Source organism: Neolamprologus brichardi, chromosome 3 (genome assembly GCF_056152115.1).
Source record: "Neolamprologus brichardi isolate AB-2024 chromosome 3, ASM5615211v1, whole genome shotgun sequence".
NCBI lineage: Eukaryota > Metazoa > Chordata > Actinopteri > Cichliformes > Cichlidae > Neolamprologus > Neolamprologus brichardi.
In genome coordinates, this window is record NC_142106.1 from 51,661,292 (window position 1) to 51,679,728 (window position 18,437).

Here is an 18,437-nt window from a genome sequence, read left to right on the forward strand (position 1 = left end):
TACAAAGTTTATTTGTATTGTGTTCAGAAAATGGGGAGGGCAGAAGGAAGTTTTATTTTAAGCACCGGTTTGCTCGAACCACACAAAGGCAAATGTGTCCAACAGTCATAGGCATAAGAAACTGGAATTCTCTCAGTGATCATCTTAAGTGTTGTATAAATGTTTCTCAATTTAAAATCTGCTATAAGAATAAAATGATAAACCAATATAAAGAAGTTGAAAAGAATAGAATTTAATTGTAGAAAAATGATCCTTTTAGTTTGATATTTAGTGGTATTGCTCATTGTTGAGTATATTGTTCTGTTTGCTTTGTTTTGTTTTGTTATGTGCAGAAAATTGTCAGTGTAATTTTGGATGCCTACTTGTATTATCACAGATAGGGGGCAGGTATCAATAAGAATTGATTCTTCTTCCTGCTCCTTTTCATGCATGGAAACAGTGTTACTTTAATTGAAAGGAAGGTTGTGTATGGGAATGAATTACTGCTGTACCATGTGTGAAACAAAACAAACAAAAAATATTTTTAAGGGATTAGAGAAATATTTTGCTGCTATTGTTAATAATCATCATCATTACCATTGCATTAATAATTAATATTGTTTTTGCATTTAGATGTTTAAACATATTGGTACCCAATTAGCCTTTATTACAGGTGCAGTTATAACCACTTTAAACTGTTGAGTTAAATCAATAATCTTAAATGCTTTTGAATGCTTGTTATAATCTTAAATGTGTATGTGCTGATTCTGTTGGGTTATAAAAGAAGGGCCTAACTCTGAGTACACTCTGTGCAAAGTAGACAGGAAACTGCAGGCTTTTGAGTGTGTTTGTGAAAGTGAAGCTAAAGCAGAGTCTAAGTGTAAGTTACTTTGAGGAGCTGTTGGGAGGATGCTATTTGAATAACCAGGTTATTCATTATTGTCTTTTATTCATTTATATAGTTTGATTAAGCTTTTAGTAGAGGTTCTTGATTAAAAAATTTATTCAACATATTACAGATATAGTTAGAGTTAGGTTATTATGCACATGCGAATTGGCCTCTCTTCTCATAAGACAAAGTTTGTGTGAGGTCGAGCCACACACACACACACGTACACATACACACACGTACACAGCAGTTAGACTCAGGGGTAGATGAAGGTTCGAATAATATTTTGTAAAAGCTTGAAACTGCAAAATTGTGCCTGCAAAAGAACAGTTTGTTGCAGAATGTGTGCCTGATGTTCCAGACGATAAGCGAGCGTCCAGCAGCGACAGGAAGACACCTGGCATGGAGACGAGGCGATGTTGCTTTTTCAAACTGTGTTAAAAGTCATCGTGGTTTTGATTTGACGTATGCATATACTGTATCTGCTTAACGCATGAGGGGGCGTTATAAATTTCCCTGATGGTATAAAAACAACTGATTGTGTATTGTTCGAGCGAGATTGATGCTGTCTGCGTACAGTGTTCATCTCCCACGCGTGTTCATTAAAATCATCGTTTGACTCCACCCGGCCGGATCAGTGTTGTTATTTTGGAATTCCTCCTGTATCCCTCCTTAACATTTGAATCCGTGACAGTTTGGGGGCTCGTCCGGTGGATGAGGAGGGAAAGAGTTGGAGGTGTAGATGGAGAAATTTGGTGGTCCGTGGTGGTCAGACGGGCAGGCGTGACCTGGCAATCGAACTGAGTGGACAGGCACCTTTATAAAAGACGTAGGAACAGGCCTGTTGATTTTATCCGAAGTGTGCTGAATTGGATGATAAAATTAAATGTCTATTCAGTAAAAATTGCCGGTAAATGTCTGTTTTGATTTTGGTGAAAATCTCATGAGGTTTGTAAGTTTGTAAGTTACAGTACTGGGTTGGAGTCCCAAGGAAAAGGAAAACAGTGAAATTGGGTTGGAGTCCCAAGTAGGAAAGTTAGGGAATTGGTCATTTTGTGGGTTGAAGTCCCCATTGGTCATCAGGTTAGATCTGCGTCAGTCATACACTTGTTTTGGGTGTTGATTGTTGTTACAAAGTATTATAAATTTTTCAAGAACGGCAGTGCGGCCTGGGGTTTACGCCCCCTCCTGGTCGCGGACGCGCGATCTTGACCTATCGGCGAATAGGGTTAGTTCGGTTGGCTTGACGGTGGGGTACAGGGCATCCTGGAATAAGCTAAGAGTTTGAGTCTCTTTGTCTGCGCTTTTTTGGGTAGCAGAGGTGCGTCCTCGGGTCTTGGAAACTTTTAAATGAACTTAGGGATGTTAAAACAGTGCAAATAATATATAAGGCAAGGAAAGGGATGCTCCCAATCGAAATAAGTAAATGGTTCTTAGAAAGAGTAGGGAGGTATAATTTTAGAGGGAAGTGGAATTTAAAATTACAAAAAGTAAGAACAACATTGAAAAGGATGTCTATTTCAATAGCGGGAGTTAAATTCTGGAATGAGTTAGAAGAAGAAATAAAGGTCAGTAGTGATATAAACCAGTTTAAAATAAAACTCAAAAAAGGCGTTGTATACGTTTTTGTTGTTCAAATTTAGATGATGAGGATGTAAACCTGAGGGGGTAGGGCTAAATAAGTATATACTTCTGCCTACTCCTTTTCAAACAACTGCAAGGAATGATTTTATGAAACGTTGGTGAATGTATATGTTTGAAATAAAAAAGAACTGAACTGAACTGAACATTGATTAAACCTGGCTAAGAACACAAACATACGCAATGAAAATCAGCTTGCTACTTGTATGAGTGTTAAAATGGTGTGAATGTTTAATAAAATACACTTAAAGCTTGAAGTTGAGGAATAACTCAAAGAAGCTATATGACAAAGGGAGTGAGTTATGGAAAAAAAAGAAAAGGGATTAAAGTAGTTTTTATAAGAGTGACTTAGGAGTGCTCTTGTACTGATTGATCAAAGCAAGTGATTAGTATAGAAAGAAAATGAAAACAATTCAATAATGTGGTAAGGTTTAAACATGTATTTCTCTTGTCATGGTAACTTGTTGAGATATGACTCAGTATGCAAATTAGCTGGAGTGAGTCGTGACGAAGAAGCTTCCTGTGTGTCTGTGTGACTGAGGCTCTCAATTGAGGAAACAGAGCAGTGACTGAGGAGGATTACTTGGTGAAATTTAATGATAAAGTAACAGGTTAAATAAATTTAGTGGTCAGGTCTGTTCAGAAGTACAGATTTGGATAGGAAATTTATAGTTTAGTGATGATACGTTGTTGTAATGGGTTTATATCTTATGCTGAATCTAAGTATGTTAAAGTGCATAAAGGGGGCGATTGTTGCGTGCAACTTGTGTGGTTTTAACAAGATTTTCGGTGTATTGAGGAGGTGAAATTATGTCAGTCGACCTGGGAGTGTCTGGACCCTGGTGGCAAAACTTTTGTGTGTTTAAGATTTTTGAGGTTGTTGTTGTAGTGATGGGTTGATTCTGTCAGTTAGGTTTGTGTTGTTTTTGTTTTGTTTTGTTTTTTTTAATAGAGGGAGTTTTCTTAAACATGAACATGTCTAAGAGGGGCCCATTATTTTTGTAACAGTGCACTTAGAGAAAACTTGTCAGGTGATTTTGTTTTGTGCTGTGATGAGCTAATAATCAGCTCTCTTTTTTTCTCATTTTTGTTCTAAGCAGGCCTGAAGGGGGGTGAATTAACAGTGCTGAAAATTTTCGGGAAAACTGGTATAAGGTGGGCTTTCCAGATTACAATTGGTTGAGGAGAAGGCTAAGTCTCTGTCTAAAAGGTTGGACCGCGAGCCAATCCAGTCTAAAAGCATAAAGAACCATTTTCCTAAAAACCAAATAAAACAAATGATTGAGCTCATTTTGCTGAGAGTGGAGAATCTGATTATTTGCGCGGGAGTCTCCATTATTAGCAATACCTGGTGTGAATGCATGTGAGTGAATTTGTGTGACTGGACCAAATTTGGGATGAATAAATGTGGACAAACAATTTGTCATGCCAGCAAGAGAAAGGGTATAATTTGCTTTGCTTTGTTTTTCCCATAAGCAGGAGGAGTGGAAGACTTAATTTTGGGGATGCTGATTTTGGGTTGCTGACGTTTGCTTTGAGAAAATTTCTGTTTTATTGACTGGGCTTAGATTATGGTAGTACATTATATGGGTGGGAGAGTGGCAAATGCTAAAGGGGAAACATTTTTGATATAACTCATGTTACCATTAACTGAAGAAACACATGACTGATAACTGTTCTGTTTTAAGTTTATTTTTTATAACACAGATTGGATCATAAGTGGGGAAAACTGACTATGAAATGTGAAGTTCAGGTTTTGTTTTTAAGAAGTTCCAAGGATGCAGGCTGTGGATGGAGCCAGGAGTTCAAAAAGATGTGACATGATGATTAAATTGATTTCATTCCTTAAACACAGGTTTGCAGGGCCGGAGCAGATATACCTGAGAAGAGGATGGATGAGCTGTTTTGAGAGATGACACGACTAACCTTTTTCTTTTAATTTCCTAAGCTTGGGTGAAGCATTTTGAGTTTGACACATGAGATGTGTCAAAGAGAGGGATTTAAGGTTTATTTTGAAATGGGTTTTAGGATTATGTTATAACTTTTGGGGTTTTTGATAAAAACCCTCCTCCTCTCCTGCTCACCCTGGCCTCACTGATAAAACTGTAGTTAGGAGGGGTCGTCTCGTTGAGAACAGCTCCACTGTTACTTTGGTCCAACCAAGTTTCAGTTAAAAACATAAAATCAAGGCTGTGCTCAGTGATTAAATCACTAATTAAAAATGTTTTCCCAGCTAAAGATCTAACGTTTAATAAAGCCAACTTAAGTGTTTTAGAGGTATTATTTGCCCCCTCGTGTTTGGGAGCAGTCTGTGGCACATAAAGTATGTTTAGGTTTCTATTAAAGGTTGTAGTCAAAAGAGCTTGCAAAGAAAAGCGTCTTTAAGCAACTTAAAGAAGTCCAGACGCTTTTCTTTGCAAGCTCCTTTGACTACGATGACCTGGATGACTGAGAACCTTCCCAGACATTAAAGGTTGTAATTTGTATATTAAAAAGTGCCTGTGCCTGGGTCAGCAGGGATCAGCTTACAGATAGAATACAGCTGCTGGATGGGATTAGCATGTCATAGCTATCTACCAAACTTCAGCTCTGAACAGATTATGAAACACTAAATGATTTCAAGTACACACTTTGTCTAATAAACTCACATCTTTCATTCTTTATACAGATTGAAGAACTGTTGTTTGTCAGAGATCAGCTGTGATTATCTGGCAGCAGCACTGAAGTCCAACCCCTCCCATCTAAGAGAGCTGGACCTGTGGGGAAACAAGCTGCAGGATCCAGATGTCAAGCAGCTGAGGGATCTTAAGAAGCGTCCAGACTATAGACTGGAGATTCTGAGGTCAGTAGAGTGATGGAGTGAGTGGGTGGTGCTGTCAGCATTATTGTACTAAACGCAGTCGGTGTGAAACAAAGATCCAGTGTTTCCTGTAAAGCTGCAGCTTCTCAGTGAAGCTGTGAGAGGAGAATGGTGACAGGCTTCAGGATTGGACACAAACACTTCCTGTTTCTGACCTTTATGGTCACCATAGTAATGGCTGACACACTCTGATCAAACACTGTCAACAGCCAATGAGCTCTCTGAACAAAGCAGCATGCAGACCAATGACTGCATTCATTTGCAAGTTTAAAGCAGTGAAGAAGACAGTCTGTAGGTGAGGAAGAATTTAGTGAGAGTAGATGTTTGGATGTAATTCCTCCAGTTAACAGCTGGAACCATCACATCTGGATTGTTGGAGCTCAGTGGACAGACCTGTACAATAATGTATATATGTGTATATATGTGTGTATATAGCTGGGTGTAAATAACACCCAGCTTGCCCCTGCGGGCGGTTTATCCTTCAAGCTCGGGTCCTCTACCCAGAGGCCTGCGAGCTTGAGGGTCCTGCGCAGTATCTTAGCTGTTCTTAGGACTGCGCTCTTCTGGACGGAGATCTCTGATGTAGTTCCCGGGATCGGCTGGAGCCATTCGCCTAGCTTGGGAGTCACTGCACCGATTACCACTGGGACCACCGTCACCTTCACCCTCCACATCTTCTCAAGTTCTTCTCTGAACCACTACATAGATCACTACGGCCGTCTTCTTCTGTTTGTCTACCACCACTATGTCCGGTTGGTTAGCCACCACCATTTTGTCCGTCTGTATCTGGAAGTCCCACAGGATCTCAGCTCGGTCATTCTCCATCACCCTTGGGGGCATTTCCCATTTTGACCTCGGGACTTCCAGGTTATACGCGGCACAGATGTTCCTGTACACTATGCCGGCCACTTGGTTATGGCGTTCCATATATGCCTTGCCTGCTAGCATTTTGCGCCCTGCTGTTATGTGCTGGATTGTCTCTGGGGCATCTTTACACAGCCTGCACCTGGGGTCTTGCCTGGTGTGATAGACCCCAGCCTCTATGGATCTTGTGCTCAGTGCTTATTCCCGTGCTGCCATGATTAGTGCCTCTGTGCTGTCTTTCAGTCCAGCTTTGTCCAGCCACTGGTAGGATTTCTGGATATCAGCCACCTCCGCTATCTGCCGGTGGTACATACCGGGCAGGGGCCTGTCCTTCCATGATGGTTCCTCGCCTTCCTCCTCATTCTTGGGTTTCTGCTGCCTGAGGTATTCACTGAGCACGCTGTCAGCTGGGGCCATCTTCGTGGAGGTTTCTTGTCTCATCCTGGACTGTGGTGCTGACTGCACGGCCACTAACAACTCCAACATCATTGTGAAGTTTGCGGATGACACTACAGTGGTGGGTCTTATCACCAAAGGTGATGAGACGGCTTACAGGGAGGAGGTCAGCGCCCTCACCCACTGGTGTCAAGACAACCATCTCACCCTCAACGTTGCAAAGACAAAGGAGTTGATAGTGGACTTCCGGAGGTGCAGAGAAGTACACACCCCCATCACCATCAACAGCGCTGCTGTGGAGAGACTGAGCAGCTTCTGCTTCCTTGGTGTACATCTGGCTGAGGATCGTACGTGGTCAGTACACATAAACAAAACAGTGAAGAAGGCACAGCAGTGACTCTTCTTTCTGAGGAGACTGAAAAGATTTGGCAGGAGCCCCCGCATCCTCAGGACCTTCTATCGCTGTGCCATTGAGAGGATCCTCACTGGATGCATCACCGCCTGGTATGGCAACAGCACCGCTTACAACCGCAAAGCTCTTGTTGAGATGAGAATATTATTTTACTGTTACTATTCATAACCATTATCATTACTGTTGCATTACTTATCATTTATCATTATCATTTTATCAGAGCATTTATTGAAGCTGTTGATGCTACATTAAAGTTTGTATTTCAGGTGTGAGCATAATCACATAATAATCTTTCATTGCAGGTGCAACTGTAATCATGTTATACACATATTGCATTTTTGTGCTAATTAAAGAGTTGAAGCTCAGTTGATAATGGTCTGAAGCGTCGGTCAGCGTGACTTTGGCCGATCAATTGGAAAACCTATTGAGCTAATGAAAAATTGCATACATGCTTACAATTCACCGCATATTATATAGAAATAGAATAGAGGCCTGTGTGTGTTCAGCAGCCTGCTGCATTGAAGTTTGCCTGGTAACAGATGACTCACAATGGGTCATGTACTGAGGTCAAGATACACAGGCTGCCTGTACACACATACACAGTATCTAGACTTGTTTTGCTCGAAACTGCCAAGTTGTTTACCTGCATACGTGACAGTTTAGTTCCACAGATAAGTGAAGAGCAGTAAGTGAAATAACAGGAAGCATCTGGCGGTGGTGGAGGAACAGAGCAAGGAACTGTTCTATTTTGAATGTGTTCAATGTTGGAATTACTGGAACTTATGCAAGTTTGTTATCTGCTTTTGACGCATTATGCTCGTTATCAACGATATACAGTGGGGCAAAAAAGTATTTAGTCAGCCACCGATTGTGCAAGTTCCCCCACTTAAAATGATGACAGAGATCAGTAATTTGCACCAGAGGTACACTTCAACTGTGAGAGACAGAATGTGAAAAAAAAATCCATGAATTCACATGGTAGGATTTGTAAAGAATTTATTCGTAAATCAGGGTGGAAAATAAGTATTTGGTCAATAACAAAAATACAACTCAATACTTTGTAACATAACCTTTGTTGGCAATAACAGAGGTCAAACGTTTACTATAGGTCTCTACCAGGTTTGCACACACAGTAGCTGGTATTTTGGCCCATTCCTCCATGCAGATCTTCTCAAGAGCAGTGATGTTTTGGGGCTGTCGCCGAGCAACACGGACTTTCAACTCCCGCCACAGATTTTCTATGGGGTTGAGGTCTGGAGACTGGCTAGGCCACTCCAGGACTTTCAAATGCTTCTTACGGAGCCCCTCCTTTGTTGCCCAGGCGGTGTGTTTTGGATCATTGTCATGTTGGAAGACCCAGCCTCGTTTCATCTTCAAAGTTCTCACTGGTGGAAGGAGGTTTTGGCTCAAAATCTCACGATACTTGGCCCCATTCATTCTGTCCTTAACACGGATCAGTCGTCCTGTCCCCTTGGCAGAAAAACAGCCCCATAGCATGATGTTTCCACCCACATGCTTCACAGTAGGTATGGTGTTCTTGGGATGCAACTCAGTATTCTTCTTCCTCCAAACACGACGAGTTGAGTTTATACCAAAAAGTTCTACTTTGGTTTCATCTGACCACATGACATTCTCCCAATCCTCTGCTGTATCATCCATGTGCTCTCTGGCAAACTTCAGACGGGCCTGGACATGCACTGGCTTCAGCAGCGGAACACGTCTGGCACTGCGGGATTTGATTCCCTGCCGTTGTAGTGTGTTACTGATGGTGACCTTTGTTACTTTGGTCCCAGCTCTCTGCAGGTCATTCACCAGGTCCCCCCGTGTGGTTCTGGGATCTTTGCTCACCGTTCTCATGATCATTTTGACCCCACGGGATGAGATCTTGCGTGGAGCCCCAGATCGAGGGAGATTATCAGTGGTCTTGTATGTCTTCCATTTTCTGATGATTGCTCCCACAGTTGATTTTTTTCACACCAAGCTGCTTGCCTATTGTAGATTCACTCTTCCCAGTCTGGTGCAGGTCTACAATTCTTTTCCTGGTGTCCTTCGAAAGCTCTTTGGTCTTGGCCATGGCGGAGTTTGGAGTCTGACTGGTTGAGGCTGTGGACAGGTGTCTTTTATACAGATGATGAGGTCAAACAGGTTCCATTCATACAGGTAACGAGTGGGGGACAGAAAAGCTTCTTACAGAAGACGTTACAGGTCTGTGAGAGCCAGGGATTTTCCTTGTTTGAGGTGACCAAATACTTATTTTCCACCCTGATTTACGAATAAATTCTTTACAAATCCTACCATGTGAATTCATGGATTTTTTTTCACATTCTGTCTCTCACAGTTGAAGTGTACCTCTGGTGCAAATTACTGACCTCTGTCATCATTTTAAGTGGGGGAACTTGCACAATCGGTGGCTGACTAAATACTTTTTTGCCCCACTGTATATATGACGGCTCATTTATTGTTCTGGGAAGATCTATGCTGTTTGGGTTAGAGATGGACCGATCCGATATTACGTATCGGTATCGGTCCGATACTGACCCAAATTACTGGATCGGATATCGGTGAGAAATAAAAAATGTAATCCGATCCATTAAATATCAAAAAAGCACCTCACAAAACTTGCTACACGGCGTAACTCGGCTGTCGGCTCATAACCGTAGCACATCGCAGCAGTATGCATCATTTGATAGTGGGCTGTGTGTATTTGTAGCCTCGCTAGCAAACCAGCATTTCATCTCCGAGGAAGTTTTCCCAGAGAGAAGTAAAGCAAGTGTGTAAGTTCATCTCTGAATGTCTGTAAAGCATTCCCACGTTAAGCTTAACAACAGATATTAGGAGCGACTGCCTCTTCTCTCTCTCTCTCCTGCTGCTACTTCAATGTGAAACTGCTTAATGATCAGCTGATTGGCTTTTCTGTCGTGAGTTGTCTCTCTTCTGAGTTTTTGGCTCACTTCTCACCAGAAAGAGGAAACCAGCGGCTGAACAACAGCAGCACTATTAAGCTTGATAAGCTGTTGTTAGAATTTATTTAATATTACTTTCTACACCAGGATCTTTTTCTACGCAGCTGACGGCTGGTAGCTGTGCAGGGGCGGATCTAGCAAAGTTTAGCCAGGGGGGCCGATAGGGCATGGACAGGGAAAAGGGGGCACAAAGACATACTTTTCTTTCTTATTCTCATTTAAAATGTCTAGCTTTTAATAAATAATTATCTGACTCTTACACCCAAAGTTTTAATCTGATGTAAAATGTATAGAAGTCCATTACTGTATATAGTAACTGTTAAGTCTAATATACCCTAGTAAGCTATAGGACTTTTTCCTTTGGGAAGATACCATCTGTGAAGTCTGCAATTCTGCTGAAGAAAAATGTTGAATCTATTTAATTATTCTTGAAAAATAATTTATTTTTGTGCATTTTTCCCCCTGCATCAAATTAAATTTGATTACATCAATTAAGCATCATGAGGTGGAGGGTGGTTTGTTTTTTATTTTGCTGGGAGTTTGCAACCCTATTAGTTAGGTTGCTTAATATTTCTGCTAAGTACTCTTTAAAATACCAGAATAGGAAGGATTGAGTAGGTTTAAGTTTATTAGGTTGATCAGTGTTGATGAACTATGAAATATTTTGGGCGCAGTGTGTTTTTTACATACAGGTATAACAGAATAGCTTTAGTGTTGTTGTTTATTTAAACTTGAGTATAAACTTATACAAAATGCAGCAAGATATTAAAAAAACAGTTTTATTGATTAAAAAACACTATATCGGATTCATATCGGTATCGGCAGATATCCAAATTTATGATATCGGTATCGGACATAAAAAAGTGGTATCGTGCCATCTCTAGTTTGGGTGATCGTGCTGGGCTTCCCACATATATGTGCTTTAATAAAATTATTGTTTTGACGCACAATGGACCTCCAGTCGTTTGTCTCATACCTCAAATCACGAATCAGGACACTCTCCAGAGAGTAGTGCGGTTCTCTGAACGGATAATTGGAGGTGAGCTTCCCTCCCTCCAAGACATCTACAGGAAGCGGTGCCTGGGGAAAGCGGGGAGGATCATCAAGGACTCCAGTCACCCAAGCCATAAACTCTTCAGACTACTTCCATCGGGAAGGAGGTTCTGAAGCATCCGGTCCCGTACCAGCAGACTAAGAGACAGCTTTTTCCATCAGGCCAGCAGACTGCTCAGGATGCTGGACTTGGGGTAAAACCCTCCATGCATGGTAAGGAGCTTTCTTGACTTTATGTCAGTGGCTTCTATCTCCTCCTTAAGCCAGCCTATTACCCCAGCAGGGTACCTGATCACGGGCAGGGCGTAGGTGTTGATGGCCCGGATCTTGTTATTACCGTTCAGCTGACTCCTCAGGACTTGCCTAACCCTTTGCAGGTACTTGGTGGTTGCAGCTTTCCTAGCGGCCTCTTCATGGTTTCCATTCGCATGCGGGATCCCCAGGTACTTGTAACTGTCCTGTATGTCTGCAATGTTGCTTTCTGGTAGTTCGATCCCCTCAGTTCTGACTACCTTCCCTCTCTTTGTTACCATCCGACTACACTTCTCCAGCCCGAACGACAGTCCGATGTCATTGCTGTATAGCCTGGTAGTGTGGATCAGTGAATCGATGTCTCGTTCACTCTTGGCATACAGCTTGATGTCATCAATGTACAGGAGGTGGCTGACAACTGTTCCGTTCCATAGTCGGTATCCGTAGCCAGTCTTGTTAATGATCTCACTGAGGGGGTTCAGGCCTATGTAGAACAGCAGTGGGGACAGAGCATCTATTCAATTCAATTCAATTTTATTTATATAGCACCAAATCAAAACAAAGGTCGCCTTAAGGTGCTTCATAGATACCGAGAAAAACCCAAAAATCATATGACCCCGTATGAGCAAGCACTTTGGCGACAGTGGGAAGGAAAAACTCCCTTTTAACAGCAAGAAAACTCCAGCAGAACCAGGCTAAGGGAGGGGCGGCCATCTGCTGCAACCGGTTGGGGTGAGAGAAGGAAGACAGGATAAAAGACATGCTGTGGAAGAGAGACAGAGGTTAATAACATATATGATTCAATGCAGAGAGGTCTATTAATACATAGTGAGTGAGAAAGGTGACTGGAAAGGAAAAACTCAATGCATCATGGGAATCCCCCGGCAGCCTATGTCTATTGCAGCATAACAAAGGGAGGATTCAGGGTCACCTGGTCCAGCCCTAACTATATGCTTTAGCAAAAAGGAAAGTTTTAAGCCTAATCTTAAAAGTAGAGATAGTGTCTGTCTCCCGAATCCAAACTGGAAGCTGGTTCCACAGAAGAGGGGCCTGAAAACTGAAGGCTCTCCCTCCCATTCTACTTTTAAATACTCTAGGAACAACAAGTAGGCCTGCAGAGCGAGAGCGAAGTGCTCTAATAGGGCGATATGGTACTACAAGGTAGACCTTGTATGTGAGGAGCAGGATTTTGAATTCAATTCTGGATTTAACAGGAAGCCAATGAAGGGAAGCCAAAACAGGAGAAATATGCTCTCTCTTTCTAGTCCCTGTCAGTACTTTTGCTGCAGCATTTTGGATTAGCTGAAGGCTTTTCAGTGAGTTTTTTGGACATCCTGATAATAATGAATTGCAGTAGTCCAGCCTGGAAGTAATAAATGCATGAACTAGTTTTTCAGCGTCACTCTGAGACAGGATATTTCTAATTTTAGAGATGTTGCGCAAATGGAAGAACGCAGTCTTACATATTTGTTTAATGTCAAAAATGACTCCAAGGTTCCTCACAGCGTTACTGGAGGCCAAGGTAATGCCATCCAGAGTAAGAATCTGGTTAGATACCATATTTCTAAGCTTTTCAGGGCCGAGTACAATAACCTCAGTTTTATCTGAATTAAGAAGCAGAAAGTTAGCGACCATCCAGGTCTTTATGTCTTTAAGACATTCCTGCAGTTTAACTCATTGGTGTGTGTTATCTGGCTTCATGGACAGATAGAGCTGGGTGTCATCTGCATAGCAGTGAAAATGTATGCTATGTCTTCTAATTATGCTGCCAAAGGGAAGCATGTATAATGTAAACAGAATTGGTCCTAGCACTGAACCCTGTGGAACTCCATAATTATCCTCAGTGTGTGAAGAGGACTCTCCATTTACATGCACAAATAGGAGTCTATTAGATAGATATGATACAAACCACTGCAGTGCAGTACCTGTAATACCTACAGTATGTTCTAATCGCTCTAATAGGATATTATGGTCAACAGTATCGAATGCTGCACTAAGGTCTAGCAGGACAAGCACAGAGATGAGTCCACTGTCAGAGGCCATAAGAAGATCATTTGTAACCTTCACTAAAGCTGTTTCTGTGCTGTGATGAACTCTGAAACCTGACTGAAACTCTTCAAATTAACCATTCCTCTGCAGATGATCTGTTAGCTGTTTGACAACTACTCTTTCAAGGATTTTTGATATGAAAGGAAGGTTGGAGATTGGCCTATAATTAGCTAAGACTGCTGGGTCTAGAGATGGCTTTTTGAGTAAAGGTTTAACTACAGCCAGCTTGAAGGCTTGTGGTACATAGCCGATTATTAGACATAGGTTGATCATATTTAAGATCAAAGAATTAATTAATGGCATGACTTCTTTGAGCACTTTTGTAGGAATGGGGTCTAAAAGACACGTTGATGGTTTGGAGGAAGTAATTATTGAAGTTAACTCAGAAAGATCAATTGGAGAAAAAGAGTCTAACTTAACATCAATGGTACTAAGAGTAGCTGTAGATAATATTACATCTGTGGGATGATTATTGGTAATTTTTTTCTCTAATGATAAAAATTTTATTTGTGAAGAAGTTCATGAAGTCATTACTAGTTAATGTTAAAGGGATGGTTGGCTCAAAAGAGCTCTGACTTTTTGTCAGCCTGGCTACAGTGCTGAAGAGAAACCTGGGGTTGTTCTTATTTTCTTCAATCAGTGATGAATAGTAAGATGTTCTGGCTTTGCGGAGGGCTTTCTTATAAAGCAACAAACTATTTCTCCAGGCTAAATGATGATCCTCTAAATTTGTGACACGCCATTTCCTCTCCAGATTACGATTCATCTGCATTAGGGTACGTGTTTGAGAATTATACCATGGAGTCAGGTACTTCTGATTAGAGACCTTAGTTTTCACTGGAGCTACAGTATCCAGAGTCGTACGTAGTGAGGAGGTGAAATTATTAACAAGATAATCGACCTCTGTTGGAGTAGCGTTCAGGTAGCTTCTTTGCTCTATGTTGGTACACGGCATTGAAGATGATAACAGAGGGTGGATTATATTCTTAAACTTAGTTACAGCGCTTTCAGAAAGACATCTACTGTGATAAAGTCTACTCTCCACTGCTGTGTAATCAATTATTGTAAATGTAAATGTTGTCAGGAAATTATCAGACAGGAGAGGGTTTTCAGGAAACACGGTTAAATGTTCAGTTTCTTTGCCATATGTTAAAACAAGATCTAGAGTGTGATTAAAGTGGTGGGTGGGTTCTTTAACATTTTGAGAGAAACGTCTTGATGCATTCTCAATCATCCAGGAAAATAAATCTCCAAAGCGTTTTCTGGGAGAAACGTTTCGTCACTCATCCAAGTGACTTCTTCAGTCTCAGCTGACTGCATTTTTCCCCAATCTTATAAACAATACATTTGCATAATAATTGAAACCAGCCCACTGAAGGAACAATGGGCTGTGAGGTCAGTTCTTTAATCATAATTATGCAAATTCTCATGTCCATTGATCAACAACCACTGACCAAAACCCAGTGATCAAAGACCACTGATCAATGGCCATGAGTACCATTTACAGAAAGTTGGGGAATGGCTGCAATCACAGCATTGTAAGATGGCGCAAGATGTACCCTTACCCTTACCCTTACCCTGAAGAAGTCACTTGGATGAGTGACGAAACGTGACGAAACGTTTCTCCCAGCAAACGCTACGTCCACATGAACAGAATCAACTTTTGGAGATTTTGAGAGAAACCAATTGAGTCTAATAACAGATTAAATGCCATGTTGAGGCTGTCATTTTTAGCATCTACATGGATGTTAAAATCACCCACAATAATTATTTTATCTGAGCTCAGAACTAAATTAGATATAAAGTCTGAGAAATCAGACAGAAACTCTGTGTAAGGCCCACGTGGACGATAGATGATAACAAGTAAGACTGGTTTCTGAGTTTCACAGCTGGGGTGGACAATGTTAAGCATCAGGCTTTCAAATGAATTAAAAGTCTGTCTTGGTCTTTCATTAATTAATAGACTGGTGTGAAAAATTGCTGACACACCGCCCCCTCGGCCTGTGCTTCGAGATTTCTGGTAGTTCGAGTGACTCGGGGGTGTTGATTCATTTAAACTAACATAATCATCCTGCTGCAACCAGGTTTCTGTAAGGCAGAGTAAATCAATTTGTTGATCAATTATTAAGTCATGTACTAACAGAGACTTGGAGGAGAGACCTAATATTTAATAATCCACATTTCACTGTTTTACTCTTTGGTTCAGATGTGGATACTGTATTGTTCTTTCTTTGTAATTGTTTATGTTTAAGTTGTTTGTTGCTGGTTTTTAGTTTGTTTTTTGTCTATTTGGAAGCTGACACAGTCTCTATGGAGATGGGTTTTTGGGGGGGGGGGGGGGTAGCAGGAGGAGAGAAGCTGCAGAGAGGCGTGTAAGACTGCAACTCTGCTTCCTGGTCTCCTTGGTAGATCCCGCACTTGATGGTGACTTGTGCTATGGGCTTGGAGTTGGCCTCTAGTGTTGTATGCCACATCCTCATTGAGTTCCCGATGAAGGCTCTTAGGGTCCTGTTGATATTGTACAATTCTAGGCATTCCAGTATCCAGTTGTGGGGCATTGAGTCATAGGCCTTCTTGTAATTAATCCAGGCAGTGCAAATGTTGGTCAGTCTGGTCTTGCAGTCTCGGCTGACTGTCCTGTCTACCAGTAGCTGGTGTTTTGCGCCTCTGGTATTCTTGCCAATCCCTTTCTGTGCCCCGCTCATGTATTGACCCATGTGCCTGTTCATCTTAGCCGATATGATGCCTGACAGGAGCTTCCATGTAGTACTGAGGCAGGTTATTGGTCGGTAGTTGGATGGGAACGGTCCCTTCTTGGGGTCCTTGGGGATCAGGACCGTCCGACCTTTGGTTAGCCATTCCGGGTGTCTCTCGTTAACTAGCACCTGGTTCATTTGTGCTGCCAGACGCTCGTGGAGTGCAGTCAGCTTCATGTCGGGGCCTGGTGTTGTCCAACTCTTCATACTGGAGACCCTTTCTTGGATATCTGCCACTGTGAGGGTTACTGGACCCTGTTCAGGGAGGTCGCTATGGTCTGCCCTCAGATCCACTAGCCACTGAGCATTGCCGTTATCTTATAAACAGTATATTTGCATAATGACTGAAACCAGGCCAGTGAAGGAACAATAGGCTGGGAGGTCACTTCCTTAATCTTAATTATGCAAATTCTCATGACCATTGATCAACAACCACTGATCAAAGCCCACTGACCAATGGCCATGAGTCCCATTCACAGAGAGTTGGGGAATGGCTGCAATCACAGCATTGTAAGATGGAGACAGATGTACCCGTTGGCCCTCAATTCAGAGATGGTCTTTTCCTTTTCACGTAAATGGCCTCCTTGACTCCGCCCTCAAACCAGCGTTCCTCCCTGTCCAGGATGTGTACATCCCCATCCTTAAGAGTGTCCACTGGCCTGTAGGTGTAAATTGACTGCAGATTCCTGGCCTGAAGAGGTGGCTCTTCTGTGTTGTGCCATCCGCTTCGCCAGAGGTTTTTTGGTTTCCCCGATGTATCAATCCTGGCAATCCTCCTGGCACTTAACAGCGTACACTAATTTACTCTGTTTGTGTCGGGGGACCCGATCCTGGGGGTGGACCAGTATTTGGTGCAGCGTGTTTTGGGGTTTAAAAGCCACAGAGACCCGGTGTTTAGAAAAAATGGTTTTTGCTTGGGCAGCGGTTGTCCTTCTCTCCTGGATCGGCTGGAGCTTTCTTTTGGCGCCTTCCTAGCTTTGACAAACGTCCAGTTGGGATACCCACATTTACTCAGGGCCTTCTTGATGTGCTGTTCTTCTGCCTCCCTGGCTGCTGTGTCTGTGGGGATGGTATTCGCTCTGTGTTTTAGCATCCTGATTAGGGATGGGCGATATAAACGATATACGATAGAAACTATATAAATTTGGCCAACGATAGAGACTTTGACTATATCACTCTATCGCGATAGCGCATGTTGATGATGTCATCAAGCTGCGCCTGTTTTGGTCGAAAGCATCGCAGCGGCTAAAACCATTATCATCTGCAAATTATGCTGGGCGACAGTCATAGCAAAGAGATGAAGCACTTTTGAAATAAGGGGAAAGCCAAAAACTGCGCTTCCTCCACTTCCGTAACATTGATTCATTAATGTTGAATTCTCTCGCAGCTGTTCTATTCCCATGTTGTTGCAGTATATTAATAACTAACCTTGTATTGTGGATGAATAATCTCAGTTGTTCTCCTGACTGATCTTTGGCCCGTGTATAGCATCCTATATGCAATTACATTGGTCCCTGACCACCAGAATCCCTCACGTTAACTTTTAATGAGTGGAAAAAAGTTGGCGTTCATCCTCCAGCTTCACTGTGCTAATGTTATGCTAACATAGCTGTGTTGCTAGCAATCATGTAGCACAACATGTTTAGGTGGAATCTAGCGAGCTAACGAGCTAACTTCCTGTTAACTTCTAACTCCGTTAAATGTAATAAATTCTGCATGGATGCATGGATGTTAAACTTAATTGTTACACCTGGTAAAGCAACAACGCTGATGATTTAATTAAAGATGAAAAAATTTAGACTGTTTTTAACTCTCAGTACTCGTTTGACTTTGGGAGCTGAGGCGGACGGAGTTTTGGACCCAGATTACTCCGTGAAGCTCCTCACTACGGCAGCCGTAATGCTCTGACAATCCATCAAGCAGTGCGGCTTACCAAAGTTGTACTAAAACATTTTTTAACAGATTTCTGCACGCCCAAATCGGTTCGAGGTCAGTAAGCACAACAAGAATTCATACATGAGGCACACTCTCGATTTTTGAGAAAATTAAAGGATTTTAAGTGTGCCTTATAGTGTGGAAAATACGTTATACAGAAGAAAAGAATATATCGTGATATATATCATTACCGCACATGCTTCAAATTATATTGCGATATGAATTTTAGGCCATATCGCCCAGCCCTAGTCCTGATGACACCCAGTTTGTGCTCTAGTGGATGATGAGAGTCAAACCTTAGATACTGATCCGTAGAGCAGGGCGATATGACCAAAAATATTTATCACGATATACATTTGAAAATTTGCGTTAACGATATAACTGACGA

General features: G+C 41.9%; 2 protein-coding genes across 4 annotated transcripts in view; one reads left to right on the plus strand and one right to left on the minus strand.

Annotated features, from left to right (window-relative positions):
• LOC148105762 (protein NLRC3-like) overlaps window positions 1-18,437 on the minus strand; it is a 230,505-nt gene that overhangs the window by 41,379 nt on the left and 170,689 nt on the right. The window lies entirely within an intron of this gene.
• Window positions 1-18,437, plus strand: part of LOC102799507 (NACHT, LRR and PYD domains-containing protein 12-like) — a 49,635-nt gene that overhangs the window by 26,573 nt on the left and 4,625 nt on the right. The window contains exon 9 of one of the 2 annotated variants that reach the window (XM_087838940.1): window positions 5,178-5,351. In XM_087838940.1, the coding sequence (XP_087695066.1) occupies window positions 5,178-5,351 (174 nt within the window). Of the gene's footprint in view, window positions 1-5,177; window positions 5,537-18,437 lie in introns of those variants that run through there. The other variant, XM_087838939.1, reaches the window with a different exon arrangement.